Source organism: Oncorhynchus keta, chromosome 15, assembly GCF_023373465.1.
Source record: "Oncorhynchus keta strain PuntledgeMale-10-30-2019 chromosome 15, Oket_V2, whole genome shotgun sequence".
Classification (NCBI taxonomy): Eukaryota; Metazoa; Chordata; class Actinopteri; order Salmoniformes; family Salmonidae; genus Oncorhynchus; species Oncorhynchus keta.
In genome coordinates, this window is record NC_068435.1 from 15881776 (window position 1) to 15906734 (window position 24959).

A 24959-nucleotide genomic window follows, 5' to 3' on the forward strand; every position below is an offset into this window, starting at 1 on the left:
CTTATAGCCTTTATGTTGACCTAACTGCTAATATCTCCAGTCATCGCCCTCATGCTTGTTCTCACGGGGAGGCATTTATGATTCACTGCTTTCTTTCTAAAGCAAAAATATATAAAGCAGAATAAACTTCAGCTGAAAAACAAGGCATTTTAATGCAACAAAAGCATTTAAATTGAGCTGTATTTAATCTTTTATTAAAACAAACCTTAGTGATCTGTCGAAGGATGCTTTGAAATGTTATTCTTACTCTGGAACAAGAGGTTTGTTCAGACATTTACCCTGAGGTGGTTGTTTGTGGTTGTTTGAAAGTTGTTCTTCTCACCACCATCCCATTGTTAATGATTGGTGTTCTTTAATAAGGACGCTCTATTTGACAGTTGGGAGAGAACCAGAAGAGGCCTTTTTAAAAGGTAACACTGTCTTAGCCTCTACCAGGCTGGCTGTCATAGGTTTCTCCTGCGTCAAATGTTCCGACTCCTAGGTTATTCTGGGGAGCCCGGTGCTCAGCTGCAAGTCGTAAGATTGCAGGAAAACCTTTTCTTTTATTCTCCTGATAAACAAAGCCGCCCAAGGAAGTGAGCCCCCCAGCTACAGATAGAGAACCATCGTGACAGAGTCCATGCTCTTTATAACTTTATCTACCCTGGTTTTTTTATAGTCGGGGTCCTTCATGTGACTTTTCCTGGTAGACTTGTGAGCATGTGAAAGGCAAACAGACTTCTTGAAGCACATTTTTTGGACGTCACAAACAATAGGACTGGGACATAGACCGGAGTACTGCTAAGTTGAGCAGGTTTCATGTTTATACTCTGAGGACTTGAGAGAGGAAGTTATTATAGAGCATAGTTTGAAGTGGACCAGCACTAGGCTCTGGTGAGAGGAGGGGGATGGGGCAGATCTGTCATGCCTCTTGCTCACTTTAAATCAGGCGTCCATATTTAGACGGAAGGGAGGGAAGGCCTAGCAGTTATGTAAACAAAAGCCTGGGCAGGCAGGGGAAGGGATTGCACTGTAATAATATTTTAGTCCATTAACCACGACTATGACCTTTGGAAAGAGACAGGGTTGTTTGGAAATAATGAACATGGTCAGATAGAGAGCTGTCTAGCTTTTTCACGTTCTCTCAGAGCACTTTCGAGAGCACCCACTAGAGTCAGTATTAGTTGTATCCCTGACTAATGGATTGATAAGTCCAGGTATACTGACCTCCATGCTGACCTGGCCAGTCAGTTTTGAGAGAGGAGGATAGGACCGGTAAAGCTTCAAGGTTGATCAGAGTCACCAGGAGAGCGTAGCCAAGCCATGTGAAAGGGACAGCGGGAACCAGGACCAAGCGACTGATGACATGAGCGAAGCATGCTCTGAGGAGGAGTGGTCCGAAGAGCACTCTGAGGAGCAGCTGGTCAGCAGGCTTCCGGTCATCCAACTCAAGCCCATGTCGCCAGGCATATCCCCTAAAATCTCCCCACGCGACTCCCCCTGTGGGTCACCCCGAAACTCCCCGATGCTCTTCAGGAAGCTGCTGATGAACCGGAGCATCAGTCTACAGAGGCGCTACACTTTGGCCTACACTCCCAGGTAGAGACCTTACTGTGTTCTATGCCTGTCTTTTCCAGTCTCGGGGTCCCTTAGGGCTGCATGACTTACCCTGTTATGTTTAGAGGGCAAACTTTCAAAGCTGGTAGAAAAAAGGTTTTCGGGGCCTTTTTAAAGGTGATTTGAAGTTAAGTCAGCAGAGTGAGGGTTTTATATACGGCGACTAACAATAACTTTTGAAAGTACTGGCTTGTGGTGTGCTTGAATAGATGCCTTTGTTGTAGAGGAGCAGAATCTCTTCTATCGGCTGGCATCAGGTGGTCTAACTCATATGAAGCCTTCTTTCTCTGTTGTGTTGTTTTCCACGTAGCAACAGTTCATTTGAAGAAAAACAAATTTAAGATTCTTAAAGGAGATCTTAAGAAATGGTTTTACAAGGTCCTTCTCTCTGTACACTAGAGTTGTTGTAAAAACAGATTAATATTAAATATTACAGAGGTGTATAAAAGCTGTGTTCCCTTTAAAAAGTAAATACATCTCATCAGTGTTCCCTCTAAGCTGCGTGTGGATCTTCCCGAGACTGCCATGCAGAAGAAATATCAGCGTGCGCAAAAAATACGAGATTAAATTTCACTCAACTATCTTGAATTTTCCCCATTAGTTAACACTATCAACGTTTCCCTTTACTGTGGGAATTGTGATCGAATCAACGCACTATTAGCCACTTTCAATGCTATATAGCGAAACAGAACGAGCTATGCAAAATGTAGTATGCAAAACTAAAGATGTCAAGAGATTTTGGTGTAGGCAGAACACATCAGAGTAGGTTACGACTCAGGCCCGTACTCTACACAGACCTGTGTGCCATAACCAGAGTTTTAGTAGGCCTATATTCAAATAGACCATTGTCATATATGGATCAAGCCATTCACTTTGTACTGGACTATTTTTACTGGACTGTGTTTACAGCATGAGCGGTCGTGATTACATGTCCTTGTTTTAAGATCAAAGCGAGAGCTACATTTAGTGACTTGTGCACATTTGTACATTTGTTCATATCGTTTGCTAGTTATTGAGTTATTAGCCCAGTTATAGATCATTTGTAGTCAGCATTGGGGGAGTGATTGCACAAAAGCACAAAATGTGTGCATTTCTAGACATCTTTGAAAAGAAATTCAAAGATGTTTTCTGTTTTTTTGTCTTAAAAGGGGCAGTGTTGTATTTTGAGACAGGCCTGAATAAGCTAAGTAGCCAATAGGCAGAGGGAAGCATAATTGGTCTGATTCTCTGTAATAATAGTGTGGGAATAATTACGCATTTTATTTTGTAAAGTGGTTTCTTGCATCAAACAACACAAGAACATTTTCTGTCACCTTGTCTGAAGGACAAGTGGATAAACAGGTTCAAGACCTGCATTTAGGCCTACATTGAACACCACACATCAGCTGCTAATGTAGGCTGAACAATAGAACAGCTATTTCCATCTTAATATGTTATGGGATCCATTTTCTCCATTGTTTGAATGGTATGTCACTCTGGTAGGCCTACATTATGATCAAATAGCCACAGTAGCCTACTTGACCACTGTTAAAACTAACTTAACAATTGCGTCTCATTCCTTTTTTATTCTCCATACATCTTTGTTTTTCTTGTGGACTAACAAGAATAATTAGATGAGGTGTTTATGATGAGGTGTTTATGAAGTCCTACTCCCAAGGTCTGCCAATTGCTTACTCAGTAGGTGCTCTGCTGAGGAGAAAAATATATTTAAGTAAATGTGCATAAAGTCTAAAACATACAATACAAATTTACTGAAGATTTGTTACAATTGTCAGACTGCAGAGTTGTATTTGAAATGACAGTATACAGTCTGAACATGCGTTCCCTGATGACACACTTGTAATACCTGGTTCGGTCTAAGACTCTATTTGATGTTGAGTCTAGTATCTGCCTATTCCTATGGATTGTCAGATACATAGGTGTTTCTTGGCTAGATGGCTTTTTGTTGTGTGTTCATCAGCTTTTCTGCTCTGGTAGTTGAATGGTAGTATTAGTTGAATGGTAGGATTATTGAATGGTAGTCTTATCCATACCAACTTTCAGTAGTGAGAACAAACATGTTTCATAAAAAAAATATTGTACTGGCCCCCCGTGTGAATCGAATCCACAATCCTGGCATTGCAAGTGCCTTGTTCAACCAACTGAGCCACACAGGCGGGACGTTTGAGCTAACGTAGGCTAATGTGGTTAGAATGAGGTTCTAAGTAACAAGAACATTTCCAAGGACATAGACATATCTGATATGGGCAGAAAGCTTAAATTCTTGTTAATCTAACTGTACTGACCAATTTACAGTAGATATTACAGTGAAAGAATACCATGCTGTTGTTTGAGGGGATTGCACTTGAAAATGTATTAATAAACCAATTAGGCACATTTGGGCAGTCTTGATCCAACATTTTGAACAGAAATGCAATGCTTCATTGGATCAGTATAAAACTTTGCACATACAATACATCCATCTAATGGCCAAAATCTAAATTGCACCTGGGCTGGAATAATACATTACGGACTTTCTCTTGCATTTCAAAGATGATGGTACAAAAAAAAATACAAAAAAGGCGTTTTTTTCTTTGTATTATCTTTTACCAGATCTAATGTGTTATATTAATTTAACATTTCCACAAACTTCAAAGTGTTTCCTTTCAAATGGTATCAGGAATGTGCGTATCCTTGCTTCATTTCCTGAGCAACAGGCAGTTAGATTTGGGTATGTCATTTTCGGGGAACATTTTTAAAAAAGGGTCGGATCCTTGACCCACTAGTCACTACCATTAGTCATAACCCATGATATTGATGCAAATCAAATATTTACTGTGTTTGTGGAGACGGAGCAGGAGCAGGAGGGCTGATGAAAGAGCACTTAACCTTAATTGCCTGGGAGCAAAACAAATATTTTGTCTGTGGGTAGAGTTTTTTCAGACAGCAAAACACACACTGTGTTTTTTCTTGTGTGTTTGTGACACTGTCTGTCTGGTGGGGTTCGGTGTTTCCAGTTTATACAACATGTTTTGCTTGTGCAAAGTGCACTTTAGGGGAATGACCAGTTGTGGAAAATTGGCTGGAAAATCAGATGCACTCACAACACTACACACACACACACACACACACACACACACACACACACACACACACACACACACACACACACACACACACACACACACACACACACACACACACACACACACACACACACACACACACACACACACACACACACACACACATGCACACACACTTAAAAGAAGAAACAAGAAGTGAAAACATAGGACTGTTAAGAGGTTCCTCTGAATCATTGTAAGCAAGTTAGTTTCAGCAACCTTGAAAAACAAGCCATTGGTGCAAGGCATTTGCAAATACTTTTCCAATAAGCCAAAAAAAGTGTTTACAGGTTCATACATCTCTATAAACGTTTGTTGGTGGGGTCATTTTGCTCTGGCATTTAAACGTTACTCCTAATGGTGCTGTATGTGAGTCTGTGTGATATAAACCAAAGAAAAGCACTCAATCTTTCTGGTTTATGTCAGACCTATCCATTTCATGGAAATTGGTATGTTTAAAACTACTATAAATATTAGAAAGAGGGGCCATTTTGAAAGGGACCGAGCCTTGTAAAAGGCCTGAGCCCCTATAAAATGTACAGTGCTCCTAACAGCGACAATGAAACAAACTGTTGGAGTTGAGTTATAGCAGGATGGCTGGGAAAGGGGAGGAATTAAACAAACTGTTGGAGTTGAGTTATAGCAGGATGGCTGGGAAAGGGGAGGAATGAAACAAACTGTTGGAGTTGAGGATTGGGAAAGGGGAGGAATAGCAGGATGGCTGGGAAAGGGGAGGAAACTGTTGGAAACAATGGCTGGGAAAGGGGAGGAATGAAACTGTTGGAGTTGAGTTATAGCAGGATGGCTGGCTGGGGGGAGGAATGAAACAAACTGTTGGAAAGGGATGAGGAATGAAACAAACTGTTGGAGTTGAGTTATAGCAGGATGGCTGGGAAAGGGGAGGAATGAAACAAACTGTTGGAGTTGAGTTATAGCAGGATGGCTGGGAAAGGGGAGGAATGAAACAAACTGTTGGAGTTGAGTTATAGCAGGATGGCTGGGAAAGGGGAGGAATGAAACAAACTGTTGGAGTTGAGTTATAGCAGGATGGCTGGGAAAGGGGAGGAATGAAACAAACTGTTGGAGTTGAGTTATAGCAGGATGGCTGGGAAAGGGGGAGGTTGGAGTTGAATAGCAGGATGGCTGGGAAACAAACTGTTGGAGTTGAGTTATAGCAGGATGGCTGGGAAAGGGGAGGAATGAAACAAACTGTTGGAGTTGAGTTATAGCAGGATGGCTGGGAAAGGGGAATGAAACAAACTGTTGGATTGAAACAATGGCTGGGAAAGGTTAGGAATGAAACAAACTGTTGGAGTTGAGTTATAGCAGGATGGCTGGGAAAGGGGAGGAATGAAACAAACTGTTGGAGTTGAGTTATAGCAGGATGGCTGGGAAAGGGGAGGAATGAAACAAACTGTTGGAGTTGAGTTATAGCAGGATGGCTGGGAAAGGGGAGGAATGAAACAAACTGTTGGAGTTGAGTTATAGCAGGATGGCTGGGAAAGGGGAGGAATGAAACAAACTGTTGGAGTTGAGTTATAGCAGGATGGCTGGGAAAGGTTAGGAATGAAACAAACTGTTGGAGTTGAGTTATAGCAGGATGGCTGGGAAAGGTTAGGAATGAAACAAACTGTTGGAGTTGAGTTATAGCAGGATGGCTGGGAAAGGGGAGGAATGAAACAAACTGTTGGAGTTGAGTTATAGCAGGATGGCTGGGAAAATGGTGTTGGAGTTGAGTTATAGCAATGAAACAAACTGTTGGAGTTGAGTTATAGCAGGATGGCTGGGAAAGGGGAGGAATGAAACAAACTGTTGGAGTTGAGTTATAGCAGGATGGCTGGGAAAGGGGAGGAATTAAACAAACTGTTGGAGTTGAGTTATAGCAGGATGGCTGGGAAAGGGGAGGAATTAAACAAACTGGGAGTCTGTTGGGAAAACATGTACAGACAGGCAGCTTAAGTTTATCAGGCAAGGAGATGTTATTTTCCCGTCAAAGACGATAAATGTTTCAGTTTGAGGGAAATGTTGGAGGAAACCACAGTAGTTCCTTTCAGTGTAATATCATGTTTTGTTGTCATTGTGTGTTATGTTGATTGGCTTAGAAAAGTGGCTGAACTGACAAGCACTTCCCCTCATAAAAGTCCTGTGTGAGCTGAGACAGAACAGGAAGTGAGACATCCCACTCCCCTCATTTTTTATGATTCATATACAGTCAATAAACTAAGCAGACCAGACCCAGCTGCTATCGCAGTGGTACCTATGGGAGAGCCAACGTTTTAAGCAGACCGGAAGTGACCTTTTTTTAAATTATGGGAAACGACCTGAGTAAGACATCTCCATGTATCCTCCATCTTTGGTATAAGTCCGTAAGAAAAATCATATTTTCTGAACAAAGAATGGAAATACTGCACCTAACACTCATTCCTAGAACAATTTATTTGACTGAGTCAGGTGATGAGTGATGCCTTCTTTGTTCATAGTATTGGTGCTTGTTTCATTAGCAACACAATTCAATCATATGCTACTGTATGTTTAGTGCTGTTGTTTGTCTAGTCTTGAGTTTGTTAAGTGCCATCCGACGTTATTGGAAGTAACGTTCCCTCTCAAGTGCATCCAAGTGATTGTACTCTCCTGCAATTGATTTACCGTCTGAATGACCCTCAACAGACATGGCACAGGGACAACACCCACCTCCTTCTCCTTTTCACACTGATTGTGCTCAGGTCACCCTTTGTTTTTGGGTAAAGTTTTCATTCTGGGTCCTGGTCACCAGACATTTGTCTTGAAAACAACATTAGCCCACTAGTCTGTTTATAAATAAGCAAGGCTCTGGGTCTGTTGTGCAAAAGGTTTTGTAGCGCTTTTCTGTGTATCGTGTTGCGGTTATGAACAACATAAGGGACAATATTTGAATCATGTTATGGATCTAAAGCGTCACTTGTTTTAGAAATTGGACAGAAAATGAAACAATGTAATGCCTCTAATTTCCACCAGAGGCTGCTATGTTACTTACTGTAGATGCATATTTTTGCCTCTGTCTTGTGCTTGGACTGTTAGCTTGATGTATTTCCATGACTTCAGTTCTTAGTGACTCTCATTTTTTGTTGTTGTAATTGACATATCCTTGTTTCTAATCATTGTTCTCTACCAATATAGTACTCTAAATAAACCAATTCAGAAGTTCAAAAGAATACACCATTCAAGCCAATTATCTCAGAATCATATTTTTGCAGATAGAACCTTAAAGCCTCAAGCTCTTGATACAGCATGTATATATAGCCTCCATACTATTTGTATATAGCATCCTTGGCTGCAAACCAACAGCAGGATATATTAGTTTCATGTGAAAATGATTTTACTGCGCCGCAGAGTATACATGAGCATAAACAATATTAGCCTGTTTTAATATGAATAACTTAAGGACTCACAAACAAGGGCATATTGAAGGGCATATGAAGAGGGGAGAGATGAATACATATGAACTTATGGTCACATCTAACACCGTTCATACTGGCCAAACCAAGGACGCTAGAAGCTAACAACCCCATTTTAGGGAAGGTGTTAATTTAATCGCTCAGACAGTACTCCATGTCCATGACCCCCCCCTCGTTATCTATTGGATTTTTAACAACACACAGTTTTATTGAGCTACAGACCGGGGTGAGTTGCTGCCTGGTTTGGAAGCCGGTCAGTCCTGTAGTGGAGCTATATGGTAGCAGATGAGGCATTATTATTCGCAGGACAACCATCTGGGGACTGCACTGGAACCCTGCATCTGGATATAGACAAGAGCCCACTCTTCCTGCCCTCCCCCCTTCACTGGCTGAGTCCCTGTAGGCTTCAGCAGTACCACCCAGCCCCCAGTACCATTCAGGCTGCTTCAAATTCTCATCTTATGACCCTCTCTCTCTATTCTCTCTCTGTGTTCTCTCTCTCTCTATTCTCTCTATTCTCTCTCTCTGTGGAGTTAGTGTTGTTGTTTTTTCTCCAGGCCAGAGTTAAGTCCCAGCAGTCTCAGGAGAGAAGAGAGGAGAGTCCGATATGGACGGTTGAGGAGACTACACACTCCAGGGAGCATCTGATGGGATTATAAAACCAGATTTTTCCCCTTCTCTCTCTCTTTTTCCCCCACTGGGGATAAAGTGGTTCGAGCCTTCATTTGAAAAAAGAAAGAAGCAACTCCTAGGCTCTCGAACTGCGCTGTATCACGTTTTAAGGCTTTTGGAAAAAGAGAAAAGTTTGGCCCCTTTTTGGAGGATTCTTTTCCCCCCGTCAGTCCTCCGATCATTGGGAAGATTAAGTCCGCTGTTTCCTATTTAGGAATTCGAGGAAGGCTCCTTGCTCGTGAGCAGAAAAGAAAACAAGCAAGGAATTAGCTCCAGATCTCCGCTGACAGCTGATATGAGCCGCAATTTAATTTCGTATGACTTGGCCCCCGTCTCCTAGTTGGTAAACTGATATGCTTTCTGAGGTGGGCTCCTAACAGGCATCACTCTTTGCCTTTTTAGGTGGGTTTACACAGAGTTGGGTGAACTTCATCAGTTTTTTCAAACACATGGACATATCCGCAGTGCAGGGACCAGATGCTGTAGAACTTTAGCGGCTGAATCGGGCATACTTTCTGATCTCTGGATTTTGCACTGCATTTCAATGAAGGCCACTACTTTATCATAAAACGTTTTTTCTTCTTTGGAATTGTATGAACACACACCAGCCCAAATGTTAGCATGAAGACCTGTTACTGACAGCGCTGAACTTGAATGCATCGTACTTGTGTCTCTACTAGACGCAGTAGATTTCACTTTGTTCTGCTTTTGTGGACTGATTGTTCTCACAAGGTGTACCATGCTTAGTTTGTGACCGAACAGTACCAAGAAACATTGGACGTTCACCTTAGAAAGAATGGTCATTTCAGACAAGCTGGAGAAGTCTTAGTCCACAGAGATGTTGCATTCCATTCTGTTCATCCCCTGTCATCTGAAGGCTGTTACATCTCTGTGAAATAGCCACCACAATGATGAACAAAGACTCTCGCTTCCCCAGGAAGGCTGTCCATAGCAACCCCTCCTCTCGAAGGCACTCATGCATCGGGTATGTACAGTTCTGTACTGTAAGCCGTTTATTGTGATGAGTTACATGCTGACACAACTATACAGTATGTGTCTTTACTGTATACATTCTATACTTCATATGCTCTGCTTTAGTGTTTCCCAAACTCGGTCCTCAGGACCCCAAGTCTTTTCCCCCCTTTTTTGATTTGTTTATGTGTTGTCTACCTGTTGTTGGTTATACAAAAGGGTTTCTTATGGAGTGAATAGTAAACTTTCATAATGTTGTAAGAATGGGATTTTCCTCAAAATCATCATATCTTTTTGCAACTAAAGTTTGGAATGTTTTTATGATGTATTTGAGTGTTGTGCGTTTTCTTTTTCTTTTTTATGTCCTGGGGCATTTTGTGATGGCACTGCAGTGTGCTATATGATAGGTCCATAGTGTGTTGTGTCATTTGCTTGCAGTGCGTTTTGTCATTTGGTTGCGGTGTGTTTTGTCATTTGGTTGTGGTCCGCTTTGCAATTAGACTGTGGTCCGCTTTGCAGTTAGACTGTGGTCCGCTTTGCAGTTAGACTGTGGTCCGCTTTGCAGTTAGACTGTGGTCCGCTTTGCAGTTAGACTGTGGTCCGCTTTGCAGTTAGACTGTGGTCCGCTTTGCAGTTAGACTGTGGTCCGCTTTGCAGTTAGACTGTGGTCCGCTTTGCAGTTAGACTGTGGTCCGCTTTGCAGTTAGGCTGTGGTCCGCTTTGCAGTTAGACTGTGGTCCGCTTTGCAGTTAGGCTGTGGTCCGCTTTGCAGTTAGAATGTGGTCCGCTTTGCAGTTAGAATGTGGTCCGCTTTGCAGTTAGAATGTGGTCCGCTTTGCAGTGAGAATGTGGTCCGCTTTGCAGTTAGACTGTGGTCCGCTTTGCAGTTAGACTGTGGTCCGCTTTGCAGTTAGACTGTGGTCCGCTTTGCAGTTAGACTGTGGTCCGCTTTGCAGTTAGACTGTGGTCCGCTTTGCAGTTAGGCTGTGGTCCGCTTTGCAGTTAGACTGTGGTCCGATTTGCAGTTAGACTGTGGTCCGCTTTGCAGTTAGAATGTGGTCCGCTTTGCAGTTAGAATGTAGTCCGCTTTGCAGATAGAATGTGGTCCGCTTTGCAGTTAGAATGTGGTCCGCTTTGCAGTTAGAATGTGGTCCGCTTTGCAGTTAGAATGTGGTCCGCTTTGCAGTTAGACTGTGGTCTGCTTTGCAGTTAGAATGTGGTCCGCTTTGCAGATAGAATGTGGTCCGCTTTGCAGTTAGAATGTGGTCCGCTTTGCAGTTAGACTGTGGTCCGCTTTGCAGTTAGGTTGTGGTCCGCTTTGCAGTTAGACTGTGGTCCGCTTTGCAGTTAGACTGTGGTCCACTTTGCAGTTAGGTTGTGGTCCGCTTTGCAGTTAGACTGTGGTCCGCTTTGCAGTTAGGTTGTGGTCCGCTTTGCAGTTAGACTGTGGTCCGCTTTGCAGTTAGACTGTGGTCCGCTTTGCAGTTAGACTGTGGTCCGCTTTGCAGTTAGACTGTGGTCCGCTTTGCAGTTAGACTGTGGTCCGCTTTGCAGTTAGACTGTGGTCCGCTTTGCAGTTAGGCTGTGGTCCGCTTTGCAGATAGAATGTGGTCCGCTTTGCAGTTAGACTGTGGTCCACTTTGCAGTTAGGCTGTGGTCCACTTTGCAGATAGACTGTAGTCCGCTTTGCAGTTAGGCTGTGGTCCGCTTTGCAGATAGAATGTGGTCCGCTTTGCAGTTAGACTGTAGTCCGCTTTGCAGTTAGGCTGTGGTCCGCTTTGCAGATAGAATGTGGTCCGCTTTGCAGTTAGACTGTGGTCCACTTTGCAGTTAGGCTGTGGTCCACTTTGCAGATAGACTGTAGTCCGCTTTGCAGTTAGGCTGTGGTCCGCTTTGCAGATAGAATGTGGTCCGCTTTGCAGTTAGACTGTAGTCCGCTTTGCAGTTAGGCTGTGGTCCGCTTTGCAGATAGAATGTGGTCCGCTTTGCAGTTAGACTGTGGTCCACTTTGCAGTCAGGCTGTGGTCCACTTTGCAGTTAGGCTGTGGTCCACTTTGCAGTTAGGTTGTGGTCCACTTTGCAGTCAGACTGTGGTCCGCTTTGCAGTTAGGCTATGGTCCACTTTGCAGTTAGGTTGTGGTCCACTTTGCAGTCAGGCTGTGGTCTGCTTTATAGTTTTGTTGAGGTGTATTTATTAGTTTTGTATTGGTGCATTTTGTAGTTTACAGATGTCGGATCTTACATTTGACGCGTTTCGTTGCAGAAGGAAAATAATCCTGCAGCAGGAGGATTTGAATATCTGAAGAAATATTTAGAATCAGCGCCAGAGGGCAGCTGGGAGCGGTGTTTGTATAAAATGCAGTAGCGTACCTACATTGTACCTTAGACTCCAGTTTAAGTAGCCTATGTAGGCTACGTAAAGTCTACAGTGCGTCTTGTGTGAATTCCTATGTGAATTATAATAAAATTGACATATTTGTATTTTCAGGGGGTAGATGTATTCTTTGTTAGGGAAAATACTTTTTTTTAGATCAATTGTTTTATTATATGTTTATGGCAAGAAACAGGCACAATACATTATTGGAGGCCTCAGTGCCTGTGTTGTCCAGCGGTTACAGCCGCTAAACCCGGCACACATATGTCAGTCAGCATGGGTTAGAATCCGGCCTATTGCCCTTTGACTCCCCCTTCCCCATCTTTACTACACCGTACAGTGCCTTCGGAAAGTATTCAGACTCCTTACTTTCTCCACATTTTATTATGAGAAGGGCCTTGGTCAGGGCGGTGACCAAGAACCTGATGGTCACTCTGACAAAGCACTAGAGTTCCTCTGTGGAGATGGGAGAACCTTCCGTAAGGACAACCATCTCTGCAGCACTCCACTAATCAGGCCTTTATGTTAGAGTGGCCAGACGGAAGTCACTCCTCAGTAAAATGCACATGACATCCCGCTTGGAGTTTGCCTAACGTCACCTAAAGACTCCCAGACCATGAGAAACAAGAATCTCTGGTCTGATGAAGCCAAGACTGAACTCTTTTGCCTGAATGCCAAGCGTCACCTCTGGAGGAAACTTGGCACCATCCCTACAGTGAAGCATGGTGGTGGCAGCATCATGCTGTGGGGATGTTTTTCAGAAAGCGTCATGGACTGGGAGACTAGTCAGGATCGATGCAAAGATGAACGGAGCAAAGTACAGAGAGATCCTCGATGAACCTGCTTCAGAGTGATCCGGACCTCCAACTGGGGCTAAGGTTCACCTTCTAAACAAGACAACGGCCCTAATCACACAGCCAAGACAACGCAGGAGTGGCTTTGGGGCAAGTCTCTGAATGTCCTTAAGTAGCCCAGCCAGAGCCCGGACTTAAACCCAATAGAACATTTCTGGAAAGACTTGAAAATAGCTGTGCGGCAACACTCTCCATCCAACCTGACAGAGCTTGAGAGGATCTGCAGAGAGGAATGGGAGAAACTCCCCAAATACAGGTGTGCCAAGCTTGTAGCGTCATACCCAAGAAGAATGGAGGCAGTAATCACTGTCAAAGGTGCTTCAAAAAAGTACTGAGTACTTATTTGCAAAAAAAATCTAAAAACCTGTTTTTGCTTTATCATTATGGGTTATTGTGTGTAGATTGATTAGGGGAAAAACAATTTCATTAATTTTAGAATATGGCTGTAACGTAACAAAATGTGGAAAAAGTCAAGGGGTCTGAATACATTCCGAATGCACTCGAATACATTGCAATTTTGCAATATAGCCTGTGTTTTTTTGTCCCCCCACTTTGGTTTTTAAATTAAGCAATAAGGCCCGAGGAGGTGTGGTATATGGCCAATATACCACGGCCAAGTGCTGTTCTTAGTCACGATGCATCGCGGAATGCCTGGAGACAACCCATAGTCCATGGTATATTTAAATAGCCGTTGTATATTGGCCCTATATCACAAACCCCTGAGGTGCCTTATTGCTATTATGAACTGGTTGCCAACATAATTAGAGCCGTAAAAAATAAACGTCGTCATACCTCTGGTATACCTTCTAATACACCATGGCTGTCAGCCAATCAGCATTCAGGGCTCAAACCACCCAGTTTATAAATCACCATCACCCACTAATTAAGTTGTAATTTTTGCAGGTTAAGTGTTTGAGCTAGTAATGTATCAACATTTATAATTTTAAAATGAGCTATGACATAGCCAATGAATGAATATCTAGCACAACGTTGGATTTCACCCCTACCTCAAAATCAAATTGTTTTAACCGTTTGGAAGTTTACACAGAGTGATCTCTTCTCCTCTCCCTTCAGCCATGCAGTGCACCTCACAAAAGTGAATGCTGTCCTCAGTATGAAATTATCAACTTTACCCTGTATATGAAAAAATGTCCATGTTCAGTGATTGTTTAAATTGAGACTACCAAAACTATTGATGATGGTGAACCTGAACAATCAAAATAATATATATTTTTATATAATATATAAAGAGTTGTCTCCAGTAGCTTACTTTTATTTTCTCTAAAACACTGTTAAAATTTTACTAGTGAATAAATAACAATAACCTTGCATATGACATAGGTTGTCACTCAACTAATAAAGCCTAATATCACTTAAGCAGCTGGGCACAGTGCGCAGTTAGACTACTAGGTTACTGATATTGCCTGGGGTTGTTCGGCATGCAAAATTACTTGTAGATTCAATGATGGTAAACACTGAAGAAGAGGATGCCTAACACTGAAGAAGAGGATGCCTAACACAAAACCCAAACTGGCTACGCGCGTGCATACATTTATTTTGTCCCCCTACACCAAACACGATTACAACACGCAGGTTAAAATATCAAAACAAACTCTGAACCAATGACATTAATTTGGGGACAGGTCGAAAAGCATTAAACATTTATAGAAATTTAGCTAGTTAGCTTGCACTTGCTAGCTAATTTGTCCTATTTAGCTAGCTTGCTGTTGCTAGCTAATTTGTCCTGGAATATAAACAGCAGGTTGTTATTTGACCTAAAATGCACAAGGTCCTCTACTCCGACAATTAATCCACACATAAAAATGGTAATCAGAATCGTTTCTAGTCATCACTCCTTCTTCCAGGCTTTTTCATTGTTTAATTTGTATGGTGATTGTCATCTAAGACAACAGTTCGTCTTTCAATCACCCACGTGGGTATAACCAATGAGGAGATGGCACGTCGGTACCTGCTTCTATAAACCAATGAGGAGATGGGAGAGGCAGGACTTGCAGCCCGATCTGCATCAGAAATAGGAATGACTTCTATTTTAGCCCTTGATGCGAGCGAGCAGTGTGGGTGCAATAATTGAATAACATAGATTCCTACATTTATTTTGCAATGCTCGCGCACGCGATGCGAGCAGTGTCGTCAGGGTATTATAGGCTGACCACACCGCTCGCGTCACGTGCGCGAGCGGTGTGGTCATGTGTTTGGAGTGTTTATTCAACTGTATAAAATATAGTATCTAAATCACAAGGCTAATTTGAATTTCCTGATGCACAGGAGAAAAAAATTATGCAACAAAATAGTGATCAAATTAAGATCTGACACCTGTAGCAGTGGTGTGTTTTGAAGTTTCACTATGGTGTGTTTTTTAGTTTGGCTGTGGTGCGTTTTGTAATTAAGCTGTGGTGAGTTTTGGTGTTCTGGGTGTCCGAGCCTGAGGGCGCCGGGGCCCGGGAGATCGATGGCACAGCCAGTGTCCATTGATGTCTTTCCTTGTGGTTGATGTGCCGCATCCAAGCAGAGTCACGATGATCAGTCACGCCATGATTCTATAAGAGTATGGGCCACTTCAACACACACAAACACAGCAATAGTGGTGCGTGGGTGATCATACGCCACCGTGATATACAATAAGGCCGTGACAACAAAAATACAAGAGTCACATAGCGGTAGAATAAATTCTACTACACATAAGTTTGTTTTGTCCCAAAACTGCAGAGCAACATCTGTCTGGTGAGGTCCACAAAGCAAATATTGCATGTAACAAACAAATGTATGACCTGCAGCATGGTCAAGCAAGTTCATGTTTGACAGTTTACTAAACAACTACTGATTTAAAACCACGGAGTTACCTCAAGTTAACCCAAAAGACAACAGACATTGCCTCCGCTATCCCAGCACCATTTCAACTTAAACGTTTAAAGAACATCAAATCAACAAGACTATATATCAAATACATTTTTATTGGTCACGTGCTGAATACAACAGTGAAATGCTTACACACATGCACACATATAGTTGAAGTCGGAAGTTTACATACACTTAGGTTAGGATCATTAAAACTAATTTTTCAACCACTCCACAAATTTCTTGTTAACAAACTATAGTTTTAGCACGTCGGTTAGGACATCTACTTAGTGCATGACACAAGTCATTTTTCAGCCTCCTGTGCCTGTAACAATCTAGAAAGTAATGTGGTTACGGAGTGCTTACCCCATTTGGTGTAAGGTTTTTTGGTATATTTATGAAACAGTAAACTAAGGTCTATGTAACTGCATCTGCATGTGCTGACCTACATGTAACATGTTAATGAGTTATGTCTGTGTGTAGTTACATGCCTCTTTAAATCATATTGATGCTGGTTTGCAAACAACAACAAAAACAGTCACTCCTATACCACGAGTTAACTGAGAAAAAAACTCTAAAGTATAAAAATATGCTGGGTGAGTTTTAGTGGTTTTGTCTTTTGATCTGTCCGAACCATTTTACCTCCAAGCTAAATCATTCAAAGGCCTCCAGCCATGCTTATGTCACAACCATATGAGCAGATCAAAGACCGAGATCTAGCGCACAGACAACAGAACAGAGATCTAACGCGCAGACAACAGAACAGAACAGAGATCTAGCCCACAGACAACCGAAAGCACACCCATAATATGACCAGATTTGTCTCGACACACGTCAAGCCACAAACCCTTCCAAAGTGGAGTTCATGTGGGGATTAGGCAAATCTAAATTGGTGTAATTTTTGTAGATTAAGTTTGTGAGAGAGTTTTGCACAAGTTATTCAACAACAATACATGGTATTATTTCATAGTTGTTCATGAGAATAAGTGTTCTTAATGGTATTATTTATAGTTTTTCATGTTAATAACAGTTATTCATGGTTCTAAACCCAGCAAAGAAAGAAACGTCCCTTTTTCAGGACCCTGTCGTTCAAAGATAAAAATCCAAATAACTTCACAGATCTTCATTGTAAAGGGTTTAAACACTGTTTCCCATGCTTGTTCAATGAACCATAAACAATTAATGAACATGCACCTGTGGAACGGTCGTTAAGACACTAACAGTTTACAGACGGTAGGCAATTAAGGTCAGTTATGAAAACTTAGGACACTAAAGCTGCCTTACTACTGACTCTGAAAAACAACAAAGAAAGATGTCCAGGGTCCCTGCTCATCTGCATGAACGTGCCTTAGGCATGCTGCAAGGAGGCATGAAGACTGCAGATGTGGCCAGGACAATACATTGCAATGTCCATACTGTGAGACGCCTAAGGCAGTGCTACAGGGAGACAGGACGGACAGCTGATCGTCCTCGCAGTGGCAGACCATGTGTAACAACACCTGCACAGGATCGGTACATCCGAACATCACACCAGATACTGACTGTTACTTTTGATTTCGATCCCCCCTTTGTTCAGGGACACATTATTAAATTTCTGTTAGTCACATGTCTGTGGAACTTGTTCAGTTCATGTCTCATCTGTTGAATCTAGTTATGTTCATACAAATATTTACACATGTTAAGTTAGCTGAAAATAAATGCAGTTGACAGTGAGAGGATGTTTCTTTTTTTGCAGAGTTTATTTAATTATGTCATATGTTGGTCACAGGGGCGCAAGTGTGGTGGGGGGGGGGGGGGGGGCATACAGTCCCATTCAAACGTTCGGACACACCTACTCGTTCAAGTGTTTTTATTTATTTTGACTATTTTCTACATTGTAGAGTAATCGTGAAAACATCAAAACTATGAATTAATACATATGGAATCATATAGTAACCAAGAAATTGTTAAACAAATCAAAATATATTTTACATTTGAGAATCTTTAAAGTAGCCACCTTTTGCCTTGATGACAGCTTTGCTCACTCTTGGCATTCTCTCAACCTGCTTCATGAGGTAGCCACCTGGAATGCATTTCAATTAACAGGTGTGCCTTGTTAAAAGTTAAATTGTGAAATTTCTTTCCTTCCTTAATGCGATTATGCCAATCAGTTGTGTTGTGACAAGGTAGGGGTGGTATACAGAAGATAACAGAGTTCAAGTAACAGACACATCTCAACATCAACTGTTCAGAGGAGACTGCATGAATCAGGCCTTCGTGGTTGAATTGCTGCAAAGAAACCCCTACTAAAGGACATCCGACTGTGAAAATACGTTTTGAACGGTCCAACTCAGAATTGTAAACCTGAAGATCAATGACATCATCATGATTCGAGTTCCCAGTTGTTTTGAAAGCACCATAAATCCAGACAATGCCAGACTTTAGTGACAAAATTTTCCCACAAAGGCCCGCCGCACCACCTTCCTGTTCAAGTGAGCACAGCACAACAAGGTGAATCCAAATGTATTGTATGCTGCTGCATAAATTATGTAATATGCCAGGGATATATGTAGCTGATAAGATGTTACTAGCCCATGTGTCTACTTACCCCCCTTTATTTATCCTACAGTTCTGACTTGGTGTACAGGGAGAACACTTTAAGAATGGCCCATGTTCTGGAATTCTGTCGCTGTACATTTCAAAAGATCTAAACAAATAGTTATATTCACTTACGTCTGTCCAAGTTCGCTCATTAATGTCTTAATCGAAATTACGGATTGCCTCTTATCCGCTTGTCGTCCCCTTATGCTATACTTTGTACATCTCAATTGTCATTAGAAGCCACATTTGTCTAAGCAAGTCAGCCATACCAGCTGTTTTTTAAAAGGCAATAAATGAGGCTGAATGAACTGTTTAGCTGCCAGATAAGGCTCTGCTGACAGCCAGGTGTAGCAGTGGTAAGATGTTGGGACTACTGTTGGGACAGCTTTATGTAGGCCCTAATATTTTGTGGGCACATGTTAAAGTGCAATTAATGTATTGTTTAGTGTTGTGTTGTGTAGTAGCTTTGCTGGCATGCATCCCACTTTTTTTGCCTCATCAAGATTTACATGCTAAAATCGCTACTAGTGCCTAGCATGTGTGGTCTCTAGGGTTGCAAAGGACATTTTTCCGGAAATTTTCCATAGGAAGTTACGCCTGGGAATTTGGGGAATTTTGCTTAAATTCATCAAAAAAGTTAGCTTATAACAGTGAACCCTTTTTGTGGGATACACATAAGGCAATTCTAGGTCTTGTGGCATATTGTGGTTGATATTGCAACCCTCTGCATGCACAGTGCATTCTTCCATCACATGTACAGCTGATTCTCATGATCTTGCACACTAATGAGATGCTATTGAGCCCACACTACTACACTGTTTGGGCCAAGGACTACATGCTTTCTGGTAAGTTTTGATTACAACTTTTTATTTGAACCTTTATTTAACTAGGCAAGTCAGTTAAGAACACATTCTTATTTACAATGATGGCCTAGGAACAGGGTTGAACAACAGATTTTTGTTAGCTCGGGGATTCAATCTAGCAACCTTTCGGTTACTGGCCCAATGATCTAACCACTAGGCTACCTGCCACCCTGGCAATACTGGGTGGGGTGAACATATTTTCTATGACATACAGGATTTTTTGTTGACTAAGTAAATAGTAGCCTGCAGCAAAGTGTGTTTAAATCATTTCTAAATTGTTAACAATTTCTGCGAGTTATTTTTTGCTACAATTTGGGTTTTAGCTTGCTTGAGCCTGCTAACTGAGGAATGTTAATTGACATGTTTCATTTTAAAACATTTATCTTACAAAGGAGATGTTTAATCTAACTGCTTAACTGTTTATCTGTACATGGAATTGTATTTGTTTGTTTTTTACACTTTTTTCTAACCTTTATCTGATGTGTGGAGACATTTCACTGCAGCTAATGTAGAAGGAAAAGCTGTGTACATTTGCAAATACTGTGCCAAATCATATGTGAAGAATACAACAAAGATCCAGAATCATCTGGCCAAGTGCATAAAGTTCCCTCAGCGCTCACAACACGCAACCTCTGACAAAAGTCCCTCTACTTCTATTTGAGGTGAAAATGATGAATCAGACACCTTATTGATAGCAACAGCTCATGGTCCTCCTGGAATCAGAAGTTTTTTGACTCAATGGAGAAACGTTGTCAGAGAAATGCTGATGAATGTCTTGCTTGAGCTGTGTATGCAACTGGTTCACCTTTGATGCTCACATGCAATGTGTATTGGAAGAGATTTCTGAATTCACCCAGCATACACCCCTCCAACCAAACATGCTTTATCTACTGATTTGCTGGAAGCAGAGTTCAACAGAGTTCAAGTGAAGGTCAAGTAAATCATAGAGAAAGCAGACTGTATTGCAATCATCTCTGATCGGTGGTTGAATGTTCATGGTCACAAGCCGCAGCGTACGAGTTGGACCCCAAGTATGCTGTCAGCATCCTGTCTGGCGCTGAGATCAACAGGGCCTATGGTGTCATCACTACCGTGTCTTGCCACCTTGGCCTTGATGATGGCAAGGTTCTTGGCAGTCTGGCAAAGTACACATCCAAGCAAGGGCTTTGTGATGGAGATGTAATATGGCAGTCGTGCCAACATATCTCATCAGCCACCTGGTGGAAGGGACTTTGTGGATCTGAGGCTCTTTCCCTTGTTGTCTCCATCCTCCTCCAAATCCCATCAACATCAGCCACCTCAGAGAGCAACTGGTCCTTGTTTGGGAACACACACTCCAAAGCATGCAACAGGCTGACCAATACAAGGGTTGAAAAATTGGTGGCCATCCGGGCAAATTTGAGGCTTTTTGAGCCTGACAACGAGCCATCCTCAACAAGGTTGGAATGTGACAGTGAAGATGACGCCTCAGAGTCTGATGTTCAAGAGGTGGACATTGAAGAGGTCCAGGGAGAAGACATGGAAGGCTGAGAGGAAGACCTTTAGTTTCTAGACTATCATTTTACAGATGTACGGTGAAAACGTTTTTGGGAGATGCAATCATAGGGGATCATTCAATATTCCCTTTCTTTTGTTGTTCAGTGAATTCATCCCATGTAAAGAGTCAATTCATTTCATTAAAGTTCAAATCATTACTAAATTGTTTTTTTTTATTTCTGTTGGAAGGATTTAATCATTTGCAATTGCCTCCTTATGATAAGGTAAATGGTTTATGTTTCTGTCTCCTTATGTTAAGGTAAATGGTTTATGTTTCTGTCTCCTTATGATAAGGTAAATGGTTTCTGTTTTTGTCTCCATATGATATGGTAAATATATCCAATGCAAAAAAATCTACATTTAAATGGTATCATTATTAATGTGCATATATTTCCGTTAATTCCCATATATTCCCGTTAATTCCCACGGAAAGTTTCCACCTCTGAATATTCCCCAAAATGTGCAACCCTAGTGGTCTCATTGAAATAGAGAAGGCTGCCTACATAGGTGGAGAATCACGTGGCAGTTAACTTGAATATGAAATGAACCTAAATATGATTAGGCTGTAGTTTACCACAGTGTCTGTAAAGAAATATTGATAATGAAAAGAAGAGAAGGGCGATCAACCAACGTCAGTTGAAGTGCAAATCAAAAAATATAATCATAATTGAAAAGGAAAAGGCACAATGCGCACATAGGTCAATTCAAATCAAATCAAATCACTCAATCTGACACCACACTCCGAGGTTAGCTACTATGGTGAGTGAACATTGCACGTGTTAATTTTCCAAAGTATGGATTACCCATTTATTTCTCTACATGCAAATCCTCCTCCTAAAAGGTAGGCTATATCCTATAGGACTATGCAAATGTAGCAAATGTATCTGTCATCCTTCTTGCTGCTTCCTGTTCAGAAGCCATACCTGGTGCGCATATGGTCTCAATTAAATAGAGTAGGCTATAGCCTATGTATACATGGGCAGAGAAGCACGGGGCAGTTATCTTTCCAAGGAAATGTACTTCCTAAATAGGCCTATGATTAGGCTATAGATTACTACATTGCCTAGAAATAGGCTAAAATATTGATTACCCATATTTCTCCGTCTGAAAATCTTCCCACTCCTAAAATGTAGGCTATAAAAACTGCTCAAGAGAAAGTGCAAGTCTCCCCATCTCTTCAAATGACATCTGGCATGTTGTCTGACATGGCCCAGTAATACAATGTAAGGGCCATGTGAAAATATCTGGTCATTTAACCTATTTCTTATTATTTTTAGCATTTGATATTGCCTATAGGACGAAAAATTGCTGGGACCATGGCTGGCAAGTGAGCTGCGTCACATACGCCTAAAATAACATTCTGGGACTGCGGTTGGGTTTGGGGACTGCAGTTGGGTTTGGGACCAGTTCTTGCAGGAGTGGGTGGGAGTTGGACAGAAAGCGGAGCGGTGTGGGCTGGAGCAGGATGAAGAAATCAGTCTGTGCAGACCTCAACTGTGCACCATGACAGTGAAGCCTGTAACCTTAGAGATGTTTATTTCTGTGTCAGTGTGAAAAGTAGGGAATTAGGTAGGGAAACTGACAGATCAGTAATGTTACATTGACATACTGACTAATACAACTCACATTGCACTGAAAAAATGTCAGAATCCTCAATTGTTTGGCTGAGAGTGTTTCATTGTTTGATTCAGCTTTAGTTTGATTGAGGCAAAAATAATAGCTAACGTAAGCCAACGTTTGGCCAGCTATCTCTCTAATGGTAAATCAACTGGCGAAAGCTTGCCAAGTTCATTTACTTCTGAAACATGACAAAACAAAGGCTACAAAACATTTCTATACAAACAACTGTGAGGTGGCTATTATAGTAATAATAGGCACCTAATATCGCTATCTGACAGATAACTAGAGACTAGAGCTGACCTGGCTGTGGTAGCTACTCACTAACGTAGCTTATTCATTCACCTCAATCGAGAGGGGATGAAATATTAGCTACCATTACACGTCAGTTTCATTACTAGCTCAGCACTGCGAGTAAACACTAGTTTTGATTTTTTTCTGTTAAGTTAAACAGCAGTTACCTTGCCAGCTACATCAGTCAACTAAAGAGTAGCCAGTTTCTGTTCTGCTGCCTGTTACAACTCGGTGAGAGAGCACAGCCGTACTCTCCGATGCTGGTCCATCCAGCCTTCCAGAAGCTTTGCCTTCACACAGCCTGTCAGCCCGCTCTGTGGTGTTCGTGTGGTTCTAAATCCGGTCTTATAAACACTCCAAACAGCCTACCTGACCACTCAGAGGCATCCGCATGCTCCTAAAAAACAACTCTTGCCTCATTTTGTATCATATTCCAATGATAAAACTGGGGGGATAAAAATGCAATTTCAGAATGTGGGGGGACATATCCCTCCTGTCCCCAGTGAAAGTTGCGCCCCTGGTTGGTCATGAAAATATGTTTTATTCATAGTAAATCAGTCATGTATAGCTATCAGAGTGTACATGTTCAGGGTAAAGAGCTAGATTGGGTGACTTAATAATAGGTTGGTTTATTAATTGCTGTGTCTGCCACTGGAGCCTCTCTCTGCCCTTTTCGAACGGTTATTTTTGGTGAACGTTGGGAACCAAATCGCATCTGTGATTCAGTTGTTCATTTGGCTCCATGATTTGTGTACTTTTGCTACTGCTTTATGGGCTCCTGACAATGATTATCTGCAAATAAGTTCTTAAAACATTCTCTGAATATGGTAATTTCTCACTGCAGGAACAACAGGTAGTGAGGAGAGAGCCTCATTCTTGTCCACACTCATTTTTGCAATATGTCAAAATTAAAAATAAATAGAACCCTATATAATTACTTTCATTTCATTATATCTGATATAATGGTAGGCAACTTTTTAGGATTTACATGAGAAATTAGTATTTTTCATGTTTTTTTAAGCACTACTGAACGAAGAACTATTTGGTAGCCAAATGAACGTCTCTTATCTGAAAGGAGCAAAAAGATCTGGCTCACCGAAAAGACTCGAAATGCCCATCACTACACACAAATACTACACCCCCCAACCCAGAGGCAAGGCAAAGCAATCTCTCATATTCCAGATGTGTTTCCATCACAATAGCTGCTACCAGAGATGGATGGGATTCACTTCGGTTCAATACCATTAAAGTCTTATAATAAGGGAGACACGTGATTCCGCGGAGCTGAGCAGACGTTGACGAAACGAGCTCTTCAAAGTTATTCTATTTTTACCTAAATAACAACGTTGAAATAATATTCTAACAACGGCTGATAAATTGTCAAGTACTTACCTTCCCAAATAGCCATGGACCTCCGACCGAGAGGCAAGAAGGACGACCAAAACGTAGTTGATTCCCAAAATAACGATAACGCTACAGCTAGCAAGATTAGCATTAGCCCTCATAACTCAGACGACAGTTCCAGACTGTTGCTCTCAGCAGCCTCTTGCGAGCCTGCCGACATGCTGGCTACTCTCCTCCGGGAAATTCAGGATGGTAACAGAGGTCTTTCTCTGAAAATCGATAAGAAATCGGCTTTGACAACCTGAAATCCTCCATGAATGATCTCCTTTTGAGAAGGACTGAGGAAGAGCTGCGCATTAGCACAGTTGAAGATACCATCGCTAGACATGACCAGGTCTTGACACAACTGCAAAAGGACAATGCCTACCTCAAAAACAAAGTAGATCAGATGGAGAACCAGAGTAGACATAGTAATATCCGTGTGGTGGGATTGAAAGAGGACAGCGAGGGCTGTGACCCGGTCCGTTTCTTCACTCAATGGATCCCGGAGATCCCGGAGGTCCAACTTCACCAAGCCGCTGGAAATCGAACGCGCCTACAGAACATCAGCGCCGAAACCCCGGCCAGATGAGCCTCCACGAGCCGTCCTGATCAGGTTCCTCCGTTTCCAAGACAGAGAGAAGATACTGCAACTCGCAAGAGCCAAAGGGGACATCGCCATCGATGGGAAGAGGGTCAGCCTTTTCCCGGACATGAGCGCGGACCTTGCCAGACGCCGCAAGCAGTTCAGACCTGCCGCCACAGCACTGAAGGAGAAGAACATTACCGGCTACCTCATCCACCCTGCGCTGATGAAAGTTCAG

The 24959-nt window shown here is 42.0% G+C and overlaps 1 protein-coding gene across 3 annotated transcripts in view; it reads left to right on the plus strand.

Moving 5' to 3' along the window:
• The first annotated feature begins 1007 nt into the window (after positions 1-1007).
• LOC118394503 (cAMP-specific 3',5'-cyclic phosphodiesterase 4D-like) overlaps positions 1008-24959 on the plus strand; it is a 108927-nt gene continuing 84975 nt past the window's right edge. For 2 of the 3 annotated variants that reach the window (XM_035787728.2, XM_035787729.2), the window contains exon 1: positions 1008-1578. In XM_035787728.2, the coding sequence (XP_035643621.1) occupies positions 1346-1578 (233 nt within the window). In that variant the 5' untranslated portion in view covers positions 1008-1345. Of the gene's footprint in view, positions 1579-8420; positions 9792-24959 lie in introns of those variants that run through there. The other variant, XM_035787731.2, reaches the window with a different exon arrangement.